Source organism: Gopherus evgoodei, chromosome 10 (genome assembly GCF_007399415.2).
Source record: "Gopherus evgoodei ecotype Sinaloan lineage chromosome 10, rGopEvg1_v1.p, whole genome shotgun sequence".
Classification (NCBI taxonomy): domain Eukaryota; kingdom Metazoa; phylum Chordata; order Testudines; family Testudinidae; genus Gopherus; species Gopherus evgoodei.
Genome location: NC_044331.1, coordinates 78404830 through 78425637, shown reverse-complemented (window position 1 = coordinate 78425637; position 20808 = coordinate 78404830). Strand labels below are relative to the sequence as shown.

The following is a 20808-nucleotide window of genomic DNA, read 5'->3' as shown; positions in this document are numbered from 1 at the left end:
GGTGCATTTGTTTGTTTAGTTTGTTGTGAAACAAAAAGTGCACAGTTCCAGGTAACAAAGTCCTTCAGAACAAAAACAATAACAGGAAGTGAGGTTGAAAGTACATGACATCACTTCCTGCCAAGCTACAGAAAGAGGAGATGGCTGCCATAGTGATGTCATTTCTGTAATGGCTAAAAACAGGCTTCTTCATCTGGCTACTCCTCTTTTTAAAAATATATTACTAAATCTTAAGAGAGGGGAGGATCTAATCTCTCTACCTGTAAAAAAAAGACATGTGAAAGGGAAAAACAGGTAGATGAGAATGTAATATAAAACAAACAAACCTTTGTGAGATTCAAACCAAAGCAGTGTAGCATGCAAAGAGAAAACTCACAAAGAGAGTCATGCATAAGTCGACAGAACTTATATTTCTTTAAAAGAAATACACAAACAGGAAGAGGCAAGAGAAGCACAGCGTTAAGCCTAGGAATTTGGCCTGCCTTGCTGTATTCTGTTTGCTGGTAGGGAAAGCCCACAGATGTGACACTCAGTTATGTTACATTAAAGTCATGCTTAACACCAAAAACATGCAAGAATATCCACCCAGGACAGGTTAGTAAAGTGCCCCCCTCCCTCACCAGAGCTGGAAGACATTCCAGGTATCTAAAAGAGAAAGATTGAGTGCTAGAATTCACAGGGTTCAAGATATTGCAGTTGTGATTAAACTTAACAGCAAGAAATGTCAGAGGGGTTACAAGAGCTCAGAAAGGGCTTCAGTGCAAGGTGCATGCGTCAGTACTGGTTCTTGTTCAACAGCTTTGTTATTATTAAGAAATGTGCAGAGTGTTTGATGCCAGTCTAGAGCCAACAGTATTAATGCCCATGAAAGGTATCTGTAAAAGGATAAGGACTGGGGGTGGACAAGACCTTAAAAAATGCATAAGCTCCGTTCAGGTAAGTCCCCTAAAGTTTATCCAGACTTTCTGGGTCTGCATAGTAGCACTGGAACTCTCCAAGATTCATAAATTCCAAGGCCAGAAGGGACCATATGCAATCATCTCATCTGACCGCCTGTACTTCACAGGCCAGAGAACGTCTCTAATATAATTCCAGGGCATAACTAAGAAAAACATCCAATCTTGATTTAAAAATTGCCAGTGATGGTGCACCTACCACGACCCTGGGTAAACTGTTCTGATGGTTAACATGGAACAGGATCCCTCTCTCAGATACTAACGGTTTCTTGCTGGACTAGAAATACTCAATTCTCTCACGGAATTTTGGCTCTGCTGCTTCCTACCGAAATTAGAAAATGCAAAGGCAGCCATCAAAGATGGGGATGGGGAAGAAAAACATTCTCAGACTCTCAAAAAGATTCAATTTAGTTTTAGATGAAAAAGTGGATTGGCTGGTATTGTATTAAAGCTGATTTGCTACCACCTACTAGGAACTTTGATTCTCGCTCTTATTCCTACCTTCAAAGGCACTAAGGCCAACTCAGAAAGTCAAGCGTGGTGGAGTAGGTTTTGGTAGCCAATTTTGTGCTGGTCTACTATTTGCTGGGCTTCAGTTTAAGGGAAGTAGGATGCCTTCGCTCTAGGGAAGCCACAGTTGGTCTATTGTGGAAATGTGGGATCCTGCCCAGGGCCTGTAGCCAACATGAGTTGCTGCCATAACAGAAGATCAAACACAGTCTAAGAACAGGAAGCTATAACTGCAGATCATGAAGTGGCAAGTCCAATGAACATTTGGGAATTTGCTAATAAACACAGGAATTGTCTAGCTTTCTTCTCCCCTCCCCATGGGTTGGCCCATCCAAGACCTTTCTCTCTCTCCAACCTCACAAGCCCTTTTTCTTGCCAGCTATTCTTCCAATTTAAGCGGGCTAGGTAGAGCTCCCAAGTCTGGAAGAGAACTGGCAGCAGCACGTTAAGAGAAGCTCTTCCTTCTTGGAAGCTTAGGGTGCTTCCTCTGCAGCACAGCTGGCTACTTTGCTAGGCCCATTTAGTTTTCCTCCTGGAAGGATCTCTGCTCTCCTTTCAGAACCTAGGGAGTTCTTCCCTCCCCAGAGATCCCAGACTGTGACTCCATCCTTCTGGACAAACACTGCACAGGAGGCTCTATGCAGCTTGGATTGTAAGCTCCTAGGGCAGGGACTGTATGTTCCTATATGTTCATACAGCATGTGCCCTTGATCTTGACTGGGGCCTCTGGGCCTTCCCACAATACAAATACTAACAGATCACTCCTCCTCCTCCAAAGGGGTGACTGACCGAGCACACACTGGTGCTTCTTGCCTCCCTTGGGCTAAGCATGCTACCTCTCCAGTGCTTCCAGCCCAGGAAGTGGACACAGCCTTGGATGCCAAACCCAGCCCCTCCACCCCCACCATGTGGCAACAGAGGACAGCCACTAGCCACCTTGTTCCACAACAGCTTTGACCATGTAAAAGTAAGCAGCTAAAACTACCTAGATCACAGAACAAGAATGAATTCTTGCTGAGCCAGCCTGCTGCAGCTCCATAAGCTTTGCCTCTCCTTTTGAGGCACTGCTGGAGCCTTTTTTGGCTGTATCTAAGAGCCTATAAGAGAGTGGGGAGGAAGAGAGTAGCTGCTCCTCTCTCCTTTCCTAACCACCCCAAAACACAATTCCAGGCCTGGTTCAGAGCCACCAGCCTTTAATACAGCCAAAAGCCACTACAGAGGTCCATTAGAAAGGCCATGTGGCCAGAGCAGAATTCACAGCCCTGAATGCACAGAACAGGAGACGGGGGTGCATGCACGCATCGACACTGACATCAAAGTGAACTTTGTCAAGGTTTTTTCCATTATGCATCTGGGGCTCATTTTCCTTTAGTGAAACCTTGCTGGCCCTCGTATCTTCTGTCTCTACACAGATATGGATGCCCTAGGGGGATGAGTTCCTCTCCATCAGAACCCAGACCACTGGAACAGAAAAAGAATTATTAAAGAAATGCTCTTTATGAAGCCGGGAAAGGATGATGGCAGCATTTAAGAGAGGCCAAAGTCTCTTGGGGCACAATAGAGTTTGCACATTTCTGCTCCACGCTGGACGCACCCTGGACTGAAGCCCAACAAGTTCATTTGCAGATGCAGCAAAAGACGGAGATTTCTCTCGCTCACTCTCCTACCTGCAACACGTAGCCTTCCCTGGCACTCTGCTCCCGGCCCAGTGCCACCTTCAGTTGGCCCTGCAGGACCCGGTTCTGCTCGAGGAGGTCTGATGCCTCCTTCTGGCTCTGCTCCAACTGTTGGAAATGGACAAAGACAGAACCCAAAGAGTTGGTTGAGGAAGCATGGAAGGAAGTGGTTCAAAAGCACTTAGCATGGAGCGAACTCCTCTCTTCCTGCTGAGATTGGGACTTTATTTCATTCGACAACACCCCACTCGCTCAAACCAAACACAGAAAACCCCAACGTTGTGCATTTGTTTAATTTTTGAAGCTTACTGAAACGAGGGACTAATAGCACTGGCTGGAGCCAGGCCTAATCCAGGCAAGCTCTCCTTCTCCCAACCACAGCTCATTTCTGACAGCTCTGCTTTGCACCCTAATTCTGATCTGCAGCAACCAACTCATTATTACAGACTTGGGCCTCTTCCAAGTGAGTTGAGCTTCCTACCCCCTCCTTTCCCAGCTCATTTATGGCATAAGCAACATGAGATTGCTCATTGTAAGTGACAGATAAGCAGAACCAGCTTTGTACACTTACAAGGTGTGCAGGTCGGCTGAGCTGTTATGTGCATGGGCACACATAAAATCGCACTCACAATCACAGGATCAGAAGTTGAAGCCTGATTTCAGACAGCATTAGTATACTTGACCTGGGTTCAGATCCTGATCAGGTCACACTGGAAGGCTTGTTAAAAAACAACCACTACAGCCTCTGGTCTGGCTTGACTAGAAAAAGATGCCAAAGGATCCCCATTGCAATAACTGTCCTTCCAGAAGTAGACACAACTAAGAGACAATCAAATTGGAAGAGAATGAGAAATGCCAGGGTTATGGGCCTGGTCCCTGCATTTTCCCAAAGGGGCCCTATAGTGTCCACTTATCCTTTTTGCTCTTAATGCAGCAATAAATTCACCCCATGACTGAACCCTCCAGCTATGACCTACTCTGGTGTAACATGAAGGCCCATCACCACACAGGCTACAGCAGCTCAAGGAGCCCCTTGGAGCCAAAGCCCTGGCTTGCTCCCTACTCCTCTCATTTTACCTCCTTCTCCAGCAGTGAGTTTAGCTGCTGCTTGTGGATCCCGTCATCTCTGTCTTCCGGTTGGGCCAGGTGCAGGGGCATGATGGGGATTTGCTTCTCCTCCCGCAGAGGGGTCGTCTCCACCTGGTGCCATCGCTGCTCGATCTCTACATGAACATTCTGTGGCTTCACCTCCCCTGTGATGGGTAGGCCTGGGATCCTGTCCACCTCCATCCTCAACACATCCTCTGGGCCTGCCCCATCAACAGCATCGATCATCTCAAAGCGCTTGCGCCTCTCCTCTCTCCGCCGAGCACGTTCCCGTTCCAGCTCCCCAGGGTCTGTGTCCAGGGCGCTGGGGTCCCTGAGGAAGGCCATGGAGCTGCTCTTCGAGGACTCTGCAGCAATGGCTCTCTCCTGCGCCAAGGCTTGCTGAATGGGGCGGAACTCGGCCCAGTCAAAGGTTTTGGAGCGCCCCTCTCGCCTGCGCTCCCGGGCACGGCTCCGCTTCTGCTCAGGATCCATCTCAGCTTGGTCAGAGTCCTGCTTCTCACTTGGCTTTGGACAAGTCTCAAAGGAAGAGCTGGTTTTGCTTTTCTCTTCCGGTAAGGAGCTGTTAGGACAAAGGAGGAAAGAAAACATTCCTCAGCCCACTACAGAGATGCAGCCCACGATCGCACTTGTGCCCAAAGAGCCATTGCCACAGGGACAGGATCAAAGCCCATTGAAATGCCATGTGCGTTCCTGGGCATCCCTCTCCCACCATCACTGAAGCTCCTCATGGTGTCTGGACTTCAGCCAGGAGCTACTGCTCTCCTTTCCCCTTGAACTCTGTGTATGAATTTAGTGCTGATGGAAGGTGCCAGCTGGCAGTCCAAGGACGAAAAGCCCTTTAGTTTATCAGCAGAGTGGAGCAGCATAGGCAGCAGTGCAAACTTCCCCACACTGTCCCCTCACTGTTGTGCCTCAGCATTGGCTTGGGAGGCCCACTCCTCCTTCAAACACACCCTGCTAGACACGAGAGGAATTCTCTCTATGCTGCTCACTCGGACACTTGGCCTTCTCTGCTGAGACTGTCAGCAAAGGGGCCAATGGCAGTACTGGGATGTGGACATTTGTCCACTAGGAACAGGGCTGAAGCCAGCAAGCAGCCCTCAAGTGCTAACTTTATAATCATTAAAACCATGGGAAGGCTTTGAACAGTACATCCTTCTGAGCCATCCAGTCCTCACTCCATCCCCCCGTGAAGCCCTCTTTCAAACCATCATGATCCTTCCACCCAATTCATTTAATGAGGCCACAGTCACGTGTCTGTTGCAATACTGCAACCGGTCACTACCACAGTGATTCTGGGATGTAGCTTCAAAAAGGCCTGGAGAAGGAGGCTGAGATTCAGCAGTGATGGAAGAGGAAGCACAGGGAAGCACATGACAATCTGGGAGGGGTTTGGTAACACTTTTACGGTTTTTCCGAGCTTGGCAAAGGCTCAGTCAGGAACTTCTCCATGCCACTCTCTGTACTGAAAACACAGGCCCCTGGAATTGTGATCAACACTGCAGTCCTGGACTGGGAGATCATGTGCTCTTATGCTTCCCCCGCTGGGCCAGCAGCAGCACAAGCACTGTGCACGCTACTGCAAATGTCACTGATGATGCTGAATGCTCAAACAAGAAGGTAAATCAAAGGAAGCAATGGCCCTCTAGTGCTGAGCTAGAGGGGAGTGGGATGGGGAAGATGTAAACTTGTCAAGCAGGAAAGGGTAAGGTTAGAAGGGAAAGGAAATGTATGTCCAAGCTTCTAAGGAGAACCTATAATAAAGTCCTGGATTATTCAATAGAAATGCAGACATGCTAGCCTTGTACATGCAGATTAGAATTAAAACTAAAATGGCAATAAGCCAACTCCATGGAATGTGATTCCCATAGAATAATTCTGGCCCCGAGGGTGCGGGAGGCATTCACTTAAACCCTGCTGGTAACAGAGCCCCAAGTGGTGCCATTTACAAGTAACACCACCCGTGCTGTTGAATTCACCTTCAGCTTGACCAGCCCTTCCTTCCTGTGCCCTGATCTTGCTCCTTAAAGGGACAGCATCCCCACATTTGTACTTAGCTTAGTTAAGTACATTTGCGCTCAGCAAGCTTTGATTGTCAAGCTACTTAGCTTTCTAAGAGGGTGCAGTGAAGACAGCCAGAAAGCCCTCGTATGGGGCGTTCACTGCAGCCAGCTAAAATTAACGCAGTACTTTAAGACTGGAGCTACATGCATGAAGATATGCCCGCTGTAAATGCTGGCAAACAGCAGAGGATTTCCTTGGAGCATTTACAACAAAAAGGTTCCTCCCCACTGGTGCCCCACCAATATGTGCACATATCCAAAGAATGCAACATAATGGAATGACTCTGCCTGGTTCCTATGCTAGTATCTTCCGATGCACTTTCACCCACAAACTACAGGCTCAGGTGGGCTTAGTTTTAAGAAACTCTTGCAGTTTCAGGTTTATCTTTGAAAACCCACCTGGAAAGAATCTCTTCAGCTCTGACCACTGCAGCTAACAAAAGAAACTTCCATACTGCACTATGACAAAACTGCACTTTTTGAGTTCACAGCTACTTTTGACCCTCATGCCTGAGGCCCTAACGGGATGCTAGATGTTTCCAAAGCAAACATACAGCCAGCAAGTCAATCTGGTTAACTGGTAAAACAGCATTTTACACAAGTTAATAGTAAAGAGACATTGTCTTAAAACAGAATGAGGGTTGGGAACAAAGAGAATCCCTGGACTATTAGACACTTTCAGAAGCCTGAAATGATACAGCTCTGACCCTAGACTTCTCAAAACGACTCGAGAATGCCCTGTTGTCATATCTGTTACCAGCTTACTTCCCCTCTGCACATTCCAGAGAGGCACAGATTACACGTCACGTCACATGAATAGCATTTAGAAACGAACCGAGGAGGATGCAGTGGCACTGATCTAGGAGATAAAAAGAAAGTCTTGGAAGTGCCCAGCAGCCCACACATTGCCATTAATAATGCCTGACTATTTCCAACCTCCAACTCATTTTTCTTCTTCTGCTCAAATGAGTTACCTCAGCCCGCATTTGCCCTGGAAAGGCAATCACTGGCCAGAAGGTGGGGTGAAGGCATAGGCACCAACTCAGTGGGTGCCCCGGGGCAGGAAGACCCACAGGGAAAAATTGGTGGGTGCTCTGCACCCAGCGGCAGCTCCTCACCCCCTTACCCCAGCTCACCTCTGTCTCCTCCCCTGAGTGCACTGCTGCGTCCTGCTTCTCCCCCCCTCCCTCCGAGTGCTTGTGCCGCATCCAACAAAGTGGGTATTCACCCACGAAAGCTCATGCTCCAATACATCTGTTAGTCTATAAGGTGCCACAGGACTCTGCTGCTTTTACAGAACCAGACTAACATGGCTACCCCTCTGATATTTGACAAAACAAGAATTTACACATATCCCTAGAAGTTTAACTGTCCCCTCTAATTTACTTGGTCTTGTCCATCTTCATAACTACGCACATCGGAAGATACCATTGTGGGGAAATCAAGTATCAAGACCAGGTTGCTTCTTCTCTTCTTTCTTATTTTAATTTTAAAAAGAAATGAAAATTTCAGGACTTCCTATCTGGAGTGCAGAAAACAGGGAGCATGCAGTGACTCACAAGAGATACAAACCACAGAACGTTAATACAGGAGAGAACACAGTTTTCCAACCTGGGCTTCAGCACCGATAGTTTCAAAGAGAAGTTTTTCCTGGGAATGCATGGAAATCAAACATATGCAGGAGTGAGGAAAGAGGAGGACTCCCAGAGAGCCATGAGAGATCCACCAGCCAGCTCGGTCAGCGATGAGTGGGGTATTTAAGTGGGAGAGGGGAAAGAGATCATGGAACATCTCTGGATAGACAGCACTGGGTGGAGAGAACTCTTCCATGATGCTGGGGGAATCAGGCACAAATTAAGTGGCTGCCAGTTGAGTATGGATAAGAGAAAAGGGGTTAATTGTGTGCATCATCATTCACTACGCAACAGACAGCCAGGAACCCAGGGATCAGGATGTGTGTGGCTTGATGCAGTGCCAAACTATGATAATTTTTAGCTGAGAGAAAGTAAAGCCCACTCTGCCCACAGCAGCAAGGTCTGATAGCAGGTACTATATGAAATTTGTGAGTGCCTTCCTCTTGAACTGAAGGCTTTCCAATTGGACTAAGGCCACCCCATGTCTTACGTGAAGGGGAAGAAGTTATCTGGAAGGTCAGAGGAGAAGAAATGCTTCTCACTGAACACAGACTAAAATGGGGTTCAAGCAAATTCAGCTTTTAATTTCAAAAGAGGCATTTGCAGAGGTGACAGGTTGATCTTGCTAAAGAGAGGAAAGGGAAAATCCAATATAACCAACCCCAAACCAGGGGCTGCACACATCGAAGCGTGACCACAAATACAAGTGCTTGCCTCTAGGTCAGGCAGGCGGGTGTGCAAATGACCATTAGCAGATGCAAGCACATCAGTGTGCAAAACAGGAGGAACTTTGGCTCTATGCGTCTTGTGCTGATTGCGAAAACAGCAGGAGAGCAAAGGGTGTCCAGCCTAAGCCCAGAGAATGGGAGTAGCCAGAACACTGAGTGGGAGGGACCAGAAACAGAGTCAGAAATGGGGTGGGTATTTCTGCACAGCAAGTGAGAGGATAGAGAGGGATGGGTAAGATGGGAGAGATGGGCATTGTTCTTTTCCGAGTTCTTTACCTGGTCACATCTGGAGCGGCAGTGGGGCGAACATGTTTCATAATCGTCTGGATCCAGTTTCGTCTAATCCCAGAGGTCATGGCAGAGAGGGTGAATTCCCCTTCTTTAGTCTAGGCAAAGAGGAGGAGCAAGTCAACATGGCTGATTCTACTGGGCAGCACTTCCCTTCCCTTCAAGGGGTTGCCAGGACTCACTCCCCAGACCCACTCTTCAACCCTCAGTGCAGAGACTCTAGAAATCTAGGTCATAGTGCGGTACCATGTAGACAAGCCCTGAGTTTGACAGATGTCTATCACTCAAGACCTTAAGAATGTTTTCATTGGGTATTTGTGAAAGAACCGCCAAATCCACTCCTTTCTCCTGCCTCAATGTCTTATCAGCAACTACTAATCAAAACATGAATCAATGACTAGACAATCACATGCTTCAGGGCACAAACTGGTCACCACCTGAGGGGAGTCAGGAAGACACTTCCCTTCCCATAGGATAGTATCCACAGTGAGATGTATTATAAGAGTGGTTTCACCTGCATCTGATCTATCCAGCATTAGTAACTGCTGGAGATGGACCACTGAGTCTGTTGGGATAAGGAAACATCTGCCACTCTCACTCCAACTGCTCCCCACAGCAACAGGGTTCCCATTCCCCAAAGCATTCTTACATGGATCTGGAAGCCATAGTTTCGCTGAACTGGATATTCCGTGACATCATAGCATGTAGACAAATCAATTTCTCCATCCAAATCAGCTGCCTGGGGAAGGAGAGAGGGGAAAAACTGTAGGGATTGTTGCACACTAAAAGTGTGCGCACGCATGTTCAAAAACAACATCTAACAACAAGCCACTTAGGAAGCTTCTCCACAAGATCAGCAGTCTCATTCTCAGCATCAAGGACTTACGGCGAGAGACGCAGTAGAACCCATGCAGATATAATAACATGGATGCTTCAGCCCCATCAAGGGACCTGCTAAGTTGGGCTAAAGGATGATCAAACCCCTGTTCAGGAAGAGACGTGGCTTTGATCTGGGGTTGCACCACACTCTGCCTCTCACTGAATCCCTGAGGACTGGAAGCTTGAGAATGAGCACTGCTGGGGATGCTCTTGTTGCTGGAAGCACCCCCAAGCTTTCTAATCTTCTAGCTCACTTGCGAGGCACAAACACAATCCAGCTGGGAACTTGAACTCCCCACCCAGGACACAGCTGTGTTCATATGGAGAGTTGTAGGCACAATACTGGGAGTCGGGCCCACTGAAGTCATTTGGGACTTTGTCAGACTCTGCAATGATAAAAGAGACACCTACTTCCTCTGCCACGGAATCCCTGTAGTATCTCAGGCTCTGATCCGTCAGCACAAACCAGTGTTTCTTCCACTAGGAAACAAACAAGGCAGGCCCCTTAACAAGCTGTTCCCTTCCCACGCCCAAGGCGGCTGCAGTATCACCTCACAGCTCACCAAGGTAAAGGTAGACCAGTTGACCATCCCCTCTGTTGTATAAACTGCTGGGCAGGCTGCAATTACCAGCTCTATGCTCTGGTGGGGTACTCAAGCTCTCACAGCTGAAAGCCAGTAGAAAGGTCAATGAGAGGGAAAGGGATGCTGAGGTGAGAGTCAAGCGTGTGGCTTCCAATTTTAGGATCCTCTCTTGTCTGAGCGGGGATGTTTGTTGAGCAAACAGTCTGAGCTGCAAAGGCTCCATCACTCAATAATAACACATGGCCATGACCAGAAGAGTCATCACAAATATGCTACCTTCTTTAGACCTTCAGAGTCCTACCCTTGCAGTTTACGGACAAGATACCGTGTTTAATGGCTGCATTCTTAAGCTCGGAAGGACATGTTCTTTATGATTTATGAATTTGGACAGATAACTTTCCTGTTTATTTCTGGAGTGTGTAGGAATCGGGTGCTTTTCCTTTAAAGAGTTTGTTTGTGACCCCTCTAGTGGTGTTCCCTGTCTGTTTCAGAGGCCACCACAATCCTGCCAGAGCTGCAGTGGGTCTATGTTGCTAGGCCTTGCATTTTGCACGTAGTTAGTATCAGTTATTTGGATCCCACCTACTCTCTTTGCAAGGGTCCTTCAGACTACATCTACTGTGGTAAGAGCAAAACAAACAAACAAAAACCACAATAACTTCCAAATATTTCCCCCTTGTTTTTGTTAATTTAAAGTACTGAACTATTACTATTATTTATATTACTGTACAGCTTTGGAGCCCTTGTCATGGACCATGGGCCCCACTGCATTAGATACTTCACAAAGCTTGAACAAAAGGACTGATCCTAAGAGCTTACAATTTACATAAGAACATGAGAACGACCGTACTAGGTCAGACCAACGGTCCAGCTAGCCCAGTATCCTGTCTTCCAACAGTGGCCAAAGCCCGGTGCTCCAGAGGCAATGAACAGAACAGGGGAATTTATCAAGTGGTCCATCCCCATCCTGTCATCCAGTCCTAGCTTCTAACGGTAACATAAAAATGGCCATAGTGGGTCGGACCAGTAGTCCCTGAGACAAGAGACAATGGATGGATACAGAAAGGCGTTTCTTTCAGAACTCGCATCCTAGCACTTCATTCAAAGTGTTGTAGCTAACAATCAGTGTTTAATGACCATATTAATCCCCTTGACTTGCTGCCAGAGAGATTTCAGTTACCCTATCCAAGAGAACCAGATCAAACAGTTCTATGCTTTCCCTTGTAAGTGTTGCCTCTCAGTTACATGCACTTGTGTTTCCAGCCCTGTTTCGATGGAAAGAGACATTTCCTGATGAGAACCGAACCCTGCCAAACCTGGATCTCTTATCTCAATTTGCAGTGCCCCCTAAAGAGCTGACTAAGTTATGATTCCAATCTGTAGTGCTGGGGATTAATAGAAAGGGCAGAGGTTGGATCTTCACCCAGCAGGCTGAGCTGCAACAGTGGCAGGCGGGAGAGCACTGCTAAACTGAAAGCACTGGATGTGCAGCAAAGCAAGGAACAAACATGATGTCATTTTTACAGTCAGTCGCTCTCCTGATGGTAGCGGCACTTTGAGCAAAGGATGGACTCCCCACCAATTCCCCAAGCTTCAGAATCTGTAGCCTAGCCCCAGCTTACACAGTCCACATCACTCCCTCCCACACTACCTCCTCAAACAGATTGGGGGGAGCAGGGGGAACACATGGGGAAAATCAAGGGAGGGGATTATTTATAAATAGTAACATGAGCTCAGTCACAGCCCATCATCATCATCATCTGCCAGCCTTTAAGACTGTGGGAGCTGAACACTTAACCCCAACCTCTCAGGAAGGGAAGGAGAGGGAGGTGGGAAGCTGGCGCTTCCATTAGTGCCTTAATGGAGACATTTTGATTTCATCTAATTGTTCTCTCTCATTGTTCCCATGATTCTGAGGGTGCCTGTTCTGCACCTCATTACTGATGCTGAACAGGTGGCTGTGACCACAAGGGAGATGAGGCCAAGAGAACCAGTGCTACAGCCCACGCTGACCTTGACTCCCTAGAAACCTGTTAAATGACATTCAGATGCAGGGGCCTGAATCCTCTGCAATGCAGAATGCCAGCCATTCCTACCCCAGATAGACCCTGCTTGCATGGTGATGGTGAGGAGACAGGCAGAGCTCCCACAGCAATGGCTGCCTGGCCTGTGCCAGGCTCTAGATTTGACCGAGTTCTCCCTGCACACCAGTCTGCCAAGATGCCTCCATCTGGCTTCTCCCAGGGGTAAAACAGGGCTAATACAGATCTACCCTTGCATTTGTTACTGTAGGAAGGTGGAAAGTGCTATATAAATTCTGAGCACTGCACATGAAGCATATGAGGCCCAAAGTGTGTGTGTGTGTGTGTGTGTGTGTGTGTGTCTCTCACACACACACACACACACACACACACACACACACACACACACACACACACACACACACACACACACCTCTTCTCCCTTATTAATCTGTTCAGACCAGGAGTTCAGGTCCTCATAGTTCTGCAGTAAGGTAGGAAGCCCTGGAAAATGCAGCTCCCTGTACTGTTCAGGTGTCAGCAGTGTCACCAGCTCTGACAGGGGAAATCTCAAGTCCTGCCCCAGGGGCTGGGCAGGGTTGAAAGCCTTTTGAGTTCATCTTTAACAAAGAATCTATCCTGCCCACACATGAGCAGCCACACAGCTGCACCCCCGGATTTGGATTCTGCGTATAGCCACAACTCCATGTGCAGAAACGCAGATAGACAACTGCACTAATTCACAAGGAAAAGGGACAGTTCTCTCCCCAAGGATGCCATGTTACAGGTGGGCTAATGCGGGGTTACATATGAATGCTGACTGACTACAGCATCCAAGATGGTGGCTGAGAAAGAGCATGTCCTATTAGACTCACCTGCCCATCCTCGTATTGCTTCGTCAGCCATCCCTTCTTGAAGTTCAGGAGGTCCGGCTGCAAGGAGAGGAAAGAGAAGACGACATTTAGAGCTTTTCAAGGATTCAGAGGAAGTGCCGGCTTCCAACTTTACCACGGAGAAATCCCACAGCAGTGATTTATACAATATAATTAAGGCTATGATTTTGTCATGGACATTTTTAGTAAAAGTCATGGACAGGTCACGGGTAATAAACAAAAATTCACAAGAGCCGTGACCTGCCCCTGACTTTTACTAAAAATGTCCATGACAAAATGGGGAGGGAGGAGGGTCCCCCATCCTGCCCTGCTGTGGCTGGGAGCTGCAGCCCCTGCCCACTGGCTGGGAGCCACTGTGGCTGGGGAGCTGCAAGGGTTCCTCTGCTGCCTGCTCTGAGGGTCCCTTGCATCTGTGGGGGCTAGGGAGCTCCAGGGGATCCCCCCACCCATGGAGGCTGGGGAGATGTGAGGGATTCTGCCTCTCTGCCCCACAGTGACTCAGATCCCTCCCCCAGGCTGGAGATGTCCAGAGGGAGCAACAGCAGGAACGCTGGCATAGGTAAGGCTGCTGACTTTTTAACCATGGCTGTCTAGACATGAAGAAAAAGGCTGCTGCAAGCAAGGCCTTGATGTTTCAGCAATCAGGTATCACCTGGGTGGCCACTGTCATGCAAAAGATATTTTGCAGGGGAACACACATGCCCTGCTGCCATTTCTTACAGAGTCCCCTTCATAAGACAGGATGGCTAGTAAGAAGAGAGGTAAGGAAAAGCTGTCAGGTTCCCAATATGGCTGGCTGGAGAAGCTATTCTCCGGTCCCCGCTTGCTCAGACATACAGCAGCACGAGGAGACACTGACTAACCAGGTGTTTTAATGGTGACTGCACAGCTGTACTACTTCCTCCTCCAAGGCACCCAAAGCGTACAAAACAGAGTGCAGCAGTGGCTGGGCAGGGAGGAGCCATCAAAACAGAGAGCAAAAAATAAGCCAAGGAAACTGGCTGGCGGGGTGTGGGGGAGGGCATCGGATGTGAGGCAGATGGAAATTCATCGTCTCTCAGGGGGAAAGCAAGCAGATGTGAGGTCTCCAAATGGAGACTAGTTGGGCAAAGCTCAACATCCTCACGGACAATGACCAGCCAGCGAGATCCAATCAGGCTTCGGTTTCAGCGTTTGGCAATCCAATCAAATAAAGTTTTTAAGGCCTGGCTTGACAAAGCCCTGGCTGGGATGATTTAGTTGGGGTTGATCCTGCTTTGAGCAGGGGGCTGGACTAGATGACCTCCTGAGGTCTCTTCCAAACTTAAACTTCTCTGATTCTAAAGTTCCCCGAAACAAGGAAACAGCCACCATGGCTAGAAGAGCAGGAGCCATATGCCTCCTGCTCAAGGATTTGTTGGACTTTTGCCATTTAAGTGTAAAAAGAGGGTTGGGAAGGTGTCTGTGCTAGTCCTTGCGCTGGCTGGGTAGGCAAGAGACTGGGGGCAAGGGCAAGGTTCAGCAAAGCGCAAGTTTCCCCGATAGCAGCCACACACAGCCAGCAGAAACCTGCTGAAGAAGTTCCACTTCTACCCTCTCCCATCACCTAAGATCCAGCTTTTGCTTCATGCTAGCCAGACGCCATATGATTAGTCTATGCTACTGGAGCAGGAAGATGATTGGGGGGATGAGGGGAGAGAAGATGCCGCCAACATGGAGTCCAGCTATTTATCCAGAACATCTTCTTGGGTTTCTCCATTGTTTCACACCAAAGTGGTGCCAGCTGCGGTCCCAGATATGCCTCATGGGAGCAGGGACAGGCAGAGCCATCGCCTCCCTTGTGCATACCAGAGTGCCATATTATTGCTCAGCTCCAGGCATTGCACACGAGACCTAGGGAGCGACATCCATGACTTCGCAGCTTTCGCTGATGTGACGGGGAAGGAGATTTTTCTCCAAAGCAAGGTGGGTTCTAAGGGCCCTGCTCCCCCAGTTAGCTCTTAGGTACCAAACCCTGGAATCTGCTGGCACAATCAGAAAGCCCGGGCCTACCTTATCCTTGTGGCTCTTCATTAGTCTCCCATCCACAAAGCCTCCTTGCCCTCACTCCCTGCTTCTCTGCCTCTATTTATAAACTCTGCCCAGCATAGCTGGCAACTGGCAATCACGTGGTACAGTGCGTATCAACATAAGGCTGAGTTCCTATTTACGAGGCTGTGAAATACCCTAGAGGTTTGCATGAAAGGAGTACCAGCATCTCATAACCCCATATGGAACCCTGGTCAGATTTCCTTATAAGTGGATTTAACAGTAGGCTTTAAAGAACAGCCTTTAACTCTGAAGAGGGGACTTATCCACACAGATGTGAGCTGAAAGTTTCTTATTTCGCATCCTGTTTATCGCATATTAAGGTAGGTGGTGGAAGTATTTTCCCTCCCTCGCTGATCAGCTCCTCCTTCAGCTTCAGCCTGCAGGCAAGATATGATCCTGTTTTTAGGACATCACAACCTGTTGTCATGAAAGTGACGGAAGCCAAGCATTGCGGCTTTGAAACCTCACAGCAGGATCAAGTCACAGGAGCAGCTGGGAGTGGAGGAGGAGGAGGAGGAGGAAGAGGAGCCAGGTTTAAATGAACTAGCCCAAATCTATTGGCAATGGCAAAGGAAGCTCTAAACATGGGAGAAAGGAAATCTAAACAGAAATTTATTAAATCCAGTTTGTCCCCCAAGTGCGAGTGTCCTTAAGGAGCAGAGTGCCCAGTTCGGCATCACAAAACCCAGGGGAATAATATCTGAACACTGCTCCAGAAACACTACAGAATCCAAGGAGAAGACAGGAAAGAGATTCACCAATGGCCAGGACCACCCTGCATTTGCAATAGCATGACCAGGTGGGATATGCCCACTGGACACTAACAGATAATACCTGTTGAAAAGGCAGCCTTGAATGCTGCATGGATTTGGCACAGGTAAGAGACAGTGTGGAGTATCCAGAGCTTCCAGAAACCAAGCTCACTAAGCTATGTGCGCTGCAGCATCTTTATTATACGATTAGTTAACCTAATGAAACAGCAGATTCCTTTGTGAGAGAAGATGTTCTGATCAGACCACCAGTGGTCCTGGTGAGCCACAGCCTCTCTGCAGGCAAAGACTAGAGAGGAGAGCTTCACGATCGCCCATGGAAAGTTGAAGAGAGCTCTCTACTGCTACGAAGAAACTATTTTGGATCCATGTTCATTTGTTCCCAACCAAGCATTTTGCAAAGGAAAGCAGAACTAGTGAAGATGTTGCAGACTTTCAAAGGCTGAATACTTACTTGCTGAAAAAAGTTGTAAGCGAAAGGCAGGGTCATTATTACAGAAAAAATCTGGAAGGGGCAAAGTTCTGTCAGCCTCTAGAACGCTGTGTGTGATTATATTATATTATACCCGGCAACACTGAGTGGACCATACAGAGCTATGAAAAGTCTGGGGCTTGGGGGGGGGGGGGGGGGCGCGGCGGCAATTGACCCTTCCCCTTGCATAGCAAATGACACCCCTAGGGAAGAATCTTCTATTAAAGTAGGGTAAGATATCTGCTTAGCAAACCTTTGAAGTCTGCTAGAGGTCTTACTTTAAACTTAGTGAAGCTAAGGATTTAAAAGCCACAGTAGCAAGAAGATGCTATTAAGTTGCTTCATCAGTAACAGAACCATATTTCAAGGCAGAAGAAGGGGTTTCATTGAAACATTAACCCAGAATGAGAGAAGACAACAGAGCTCTTTAACCATCAGCTGGCAATGAGGCTCCAGCAGAAGTAAACAGACAAGCACTAGCTTGGCTCAAACTAGCAGCATGGGTATTGTGGCATGGGCAGAGCAGCTCAGGCTAGCCACCTGAGCTCACACCCAAGGGGTTGGGTGGGCTGATTCTGGCAGCCAGCCTGAGCAGCCACCTGTGTCATAATGCTGCTAAATTTTAGCATGCCAGCTTGAGCAGAGCTAATGTGTGTCTGTCTCCCAAGGCTAGGAAGCTCACTCCCAGCTGCACGGTAGACATAACCTTAGGGAAATCTGTCACTGCACCCAGTGTTTGCTGCATGCCATGCACAGACGTGTGGAGAGGGGGGATCAGTGCCTTTGTACAAGGAACTAGAGCCAGAGCTCGAGACGAGACAGATTCTGGAACTTGGTGGAACCAGAAGACCCGTGATGACCAGGTCAAATAGAGGGATGCACACAGACAGGGGGACAAAGGGACAGACAGAACATGGACCTAAGAGGGACCCAAGTGACTCAACCCCAGAGCTTCATCCACACATGAATGATCTGCCACAAACCAAAGAAACCCTGACAACAAAGGTGAAGTGGGTGAATGCAACCCTTAGCCTGTGTCTGAGAAGAAAGACTTGCCTGATAATAAATGTCCCAGTCCCATAGGACTAGCCAAGTCTTCAGGGGAAACTTGAAATCACAAAGTTATAAAAGAGGGGGAAAAATAAACCAGTGAGTGAATGAAGTTGGTAACAGAATTGTTCAACTTCTGTTACTTTAACAGCAGGAGTTGCAAAATAAAGGGATAAGTGGTGCAGAAAACAGTGCATATCCTGCTAATTGGACTATGCAATTCCTTGCCTTAACTAAATGGTTAACACAAAGACATGCTTCTTGAATTGCGCAAATACTAAGTAACTTGGGAACAGTGCTAACGGTATAAAAATAAAGAGTTTTTGTAGATGTACAAATCCTACAGTAAAAACTGATCTATAAATGCAATGCTTTGTGTGTGAGCACGCGTGGGTGGGCGTGCATGTCTGTACACAAAGCTCGAACAAAAGCTGTTTGCAGACAAACATGTAGCACTTACTTATAATGGGTCAGGGGTTTTATGCACAGAGCAGCATGCACATTTATACCACCCACTAGCATACAACACTGAGTAGGTGGGAAGAGCACTGCTTGAAGTTGTCTCATTTTGTTCTGCTAACCTTGTTCAAGTCTGATTGGCATATGAATCACAGAGAAATACAAAGCCTTACCGAAATTGTGTGTTGCAAAAATCATTATTTCTAAAACTATGCTGAACTCCCATTGGCAAATAAAGACCTTTGTTTTCAAGGAATGCAGGCCTGTGAAGCTACTTTAAACATAAGGGGGTTGTGCTACTGCACAGCAAAACAGAAGGAATAGAACTTCTGGGGAAGCTTTGTGTATTACTCTCCATCTTTAACATTGTTGCAAGTGGAAGGAAGCTACAGATTTCAGTTTCCAAACTTTCCTCTCAAGCTTTCTTCTACGATGTCTACTTTGCATAAATGCACAAAGTAAAGCTTTTAAGAACACTTCTGGGTTCATTTGTTAATTTTTCTTAATATACCAAGTCTGAAGTGGTGTTATCTGACTGCATGGGAGTGGTGACCTTGCACATCATCTGATTCTGGAGCACTGAATGGGACCCAGGAAATTGTATTAACCTGCTGCAATGGTCTGATGCAGTGTAAGCCAGCTCAGGTGGGAATGACACAGTATGTGAAAACAGAAGAAGGGAGTGTTCCTTTCTGGTAATGGTTGGGTTGATTTGTCACCTTAAGCACATGGCACCTGTATGGCAAACCATAACGTTCAGTATCAGAGGGGTAGCCATGTTAGACTGGATCTGTAAAACGTTCAGGTAACTGACTATTACACAGAAAAACTGTTTGCCAAATAAGGAAATGAGGAGTCAGTTCCCAAATCAGCTCTTGCATCTGTTCAATGCTCTTAGGAAAATGAACCCCTCCTCCAGGTCTCTGCCTCTCCACTGCCCTGGCAGGGGGGTGGCCTAGATAAAATTACAGGATTTCTCTTTTCCAGGTCTAGCTTCTAACATACTCCGGGCCATATTCAGATTGGGTTCAAGTCAATGGAATTGCAGCTGTTTACACCAGACCTGAATTTGGCCCCAAGTCCACCGTGGTGGTTCAGAGCAATGGCAGAGGAGCTCTCATAAGGCTAACATCTGAAAGAGACGTAGCATTTCCATTCACACCAAGAACACCGTGCCAATGCCTTCATTTCCACATGCCAGTATTGAATGAAAAAACCTCTTGGGCTCACCGTCATAGAGGACTCAGTGGATCTTCTATCCAGTGATTTTGCTCTACGGTGTGGAGATAAAGGAGAAGCGGAGACTTCCAGGATGGCTCCTACTGCTGCAGTTTCAGAGGTGAAGTCCTGAAAACAGAATTAGCCCAGATTACCACAACATCAACCCAAAACAGCAACTCCCATCTCTCGCAATGTCAAAGACCCAGTGGTGCACATTGCTTAGACTCCACAATTCAAATTAATGAGCTCACACCATAGTTTTCTTCATGTGCTTCTAGAAGCACATGGCTCTTCTGGACACAGAGTCCGAGGCAGACTGGCGCCAGTATGTCTAAACTCACTTTAGGCTACAGGATTTTCAAGATCACATATCTGTATTAATTAATTTCTTTTTATTAATACTTCATGTCATCTGCTGTGTTTTTTCCATGCCAGATCTGATGCCTCTCTTTCCTTTCCCAGAGGGAAGGAGAGAGAGAGAGAAAGGTGATTTGTCTTCTGCTCTGATCCCACGAGCAAAGCAAGGAGACTGGGCAGTGAGTGGCCAATCTGCACTGCTCACTCGTGCTCGAGGCTCGCCCACTGTGGTACATGCACCCCCTTTCTCAAAACCTCTAGATTCTGTGCTCCACGCACAGAGATTTGCCAGTGAGGACCTGCAGCCAAGGACAATCCTACCTGTGCTAGGGAGAGCACTAAATATGAGCTGCCAGCCAACACTACATACTCCAAGAACACAGGCAGGTGTCTTCATCCTACCTCAGAGAGAAACGTAAGGCTTACCCGTTTCCTGGGGAAAACCCGCTTCTCGCTCCTGCCCTGACGTGTCTCGCTGGAAAGGGAGGGGCCTGCGGACGCATTGGTTTCCATATGCTCTGCATTCTCTATATCTAATGCCTCAAATTTTTCAATTACCTGGGACCGCCTGGAACACAGAAAGAGAGGAAACCGGTGCCTGTTTAACGCAAGAGCAGCGATTGTTTTGAGAGTCACTACAGAATCCTATATAGCAAGAAGCTCTCCCAGGGTGGCGGCAACAAGGGTTATATTCAACAGAACTCTTCAAAACTGTTCCTCTTGATGCCTGTGCATTCATGCCTTTTTGTTCAAGTTCCCCCTGTATGCTGCAAAACATGGGGGATTCAGGACAAAGAACAGGTCTCAACTAGACAGGCAGGACTTTACCTGCAGGCTCTGAAGCCATAAGAAAAGATTACAGAATGCTTGCCTTCCAGCCAAGGAGAACTAACTGCTTGTGTCAGGGTGAACTCTTTGCTGGTCCTGTACTACAGAAAAGGTGCTCTTCTGGTCTCTGGTACACACTCAGCCAGAGGTAGCAGATTTCATATGGACAGTCTGACCTTTCAGAGCTTCGGAGCTCTGAGTCTGTTCCACCTCCATACAGTTATTTTTAATATTATTAG

The 20808-nt window shown here is 47.6% G+C and overlaps 1 protein-coding gene across 11 annotated transcripts in view; it reads right to left on the bottom strand.

Annotated features, from left to right (window-relative positions):
* Positions 1-20808, bottom strand: part of MPRIP (myosin phosphatase Rho interacting protein) — a 163544-nt gene that overhangs the window by 22446 nt on the left and 120290 nt on the right. For 6 of the 11 annotated variants that reach the window (XM_030577958.1, XM_030577965.1, XM_030577962.1 and 3 more), the window contains 9 exons: positions 20168-20309; positions 19394-19510; positions 13325-13381; positions 10256-10324; positions 9615-9704; positions 8954-9063; positions 7927-7965; positions 4220-4811; positions 3134-3250 (listed from right to left, as the gene is read on the bottom strand). In XM_030577958.1, coding sequence (XP_030433818.1) covers positions 3134-3250; positions 4220-4811; positions 7927-7965; positions 8954-9063; positions 9615-9704; positions 10256-10324; positions 13325-13381; positions 19394-19510; positions 20168-20309 — 1333 coding nt within the window. The remainder of the gene's footprint in view (positions 1-3133; positions 3251-4219; positions 4812-7926; positions 7966-8953; positions 9064-9614; positions 9705-10255; positions 10325-13324; positions 13382-19393; positions 19511-20167; positions 20310-20808) is intronic. The other 5 variants (XM_030577959.1, XM_030577966.1, XM_030577964.1 and 2 more) reach the window with 1 other exon arrangement.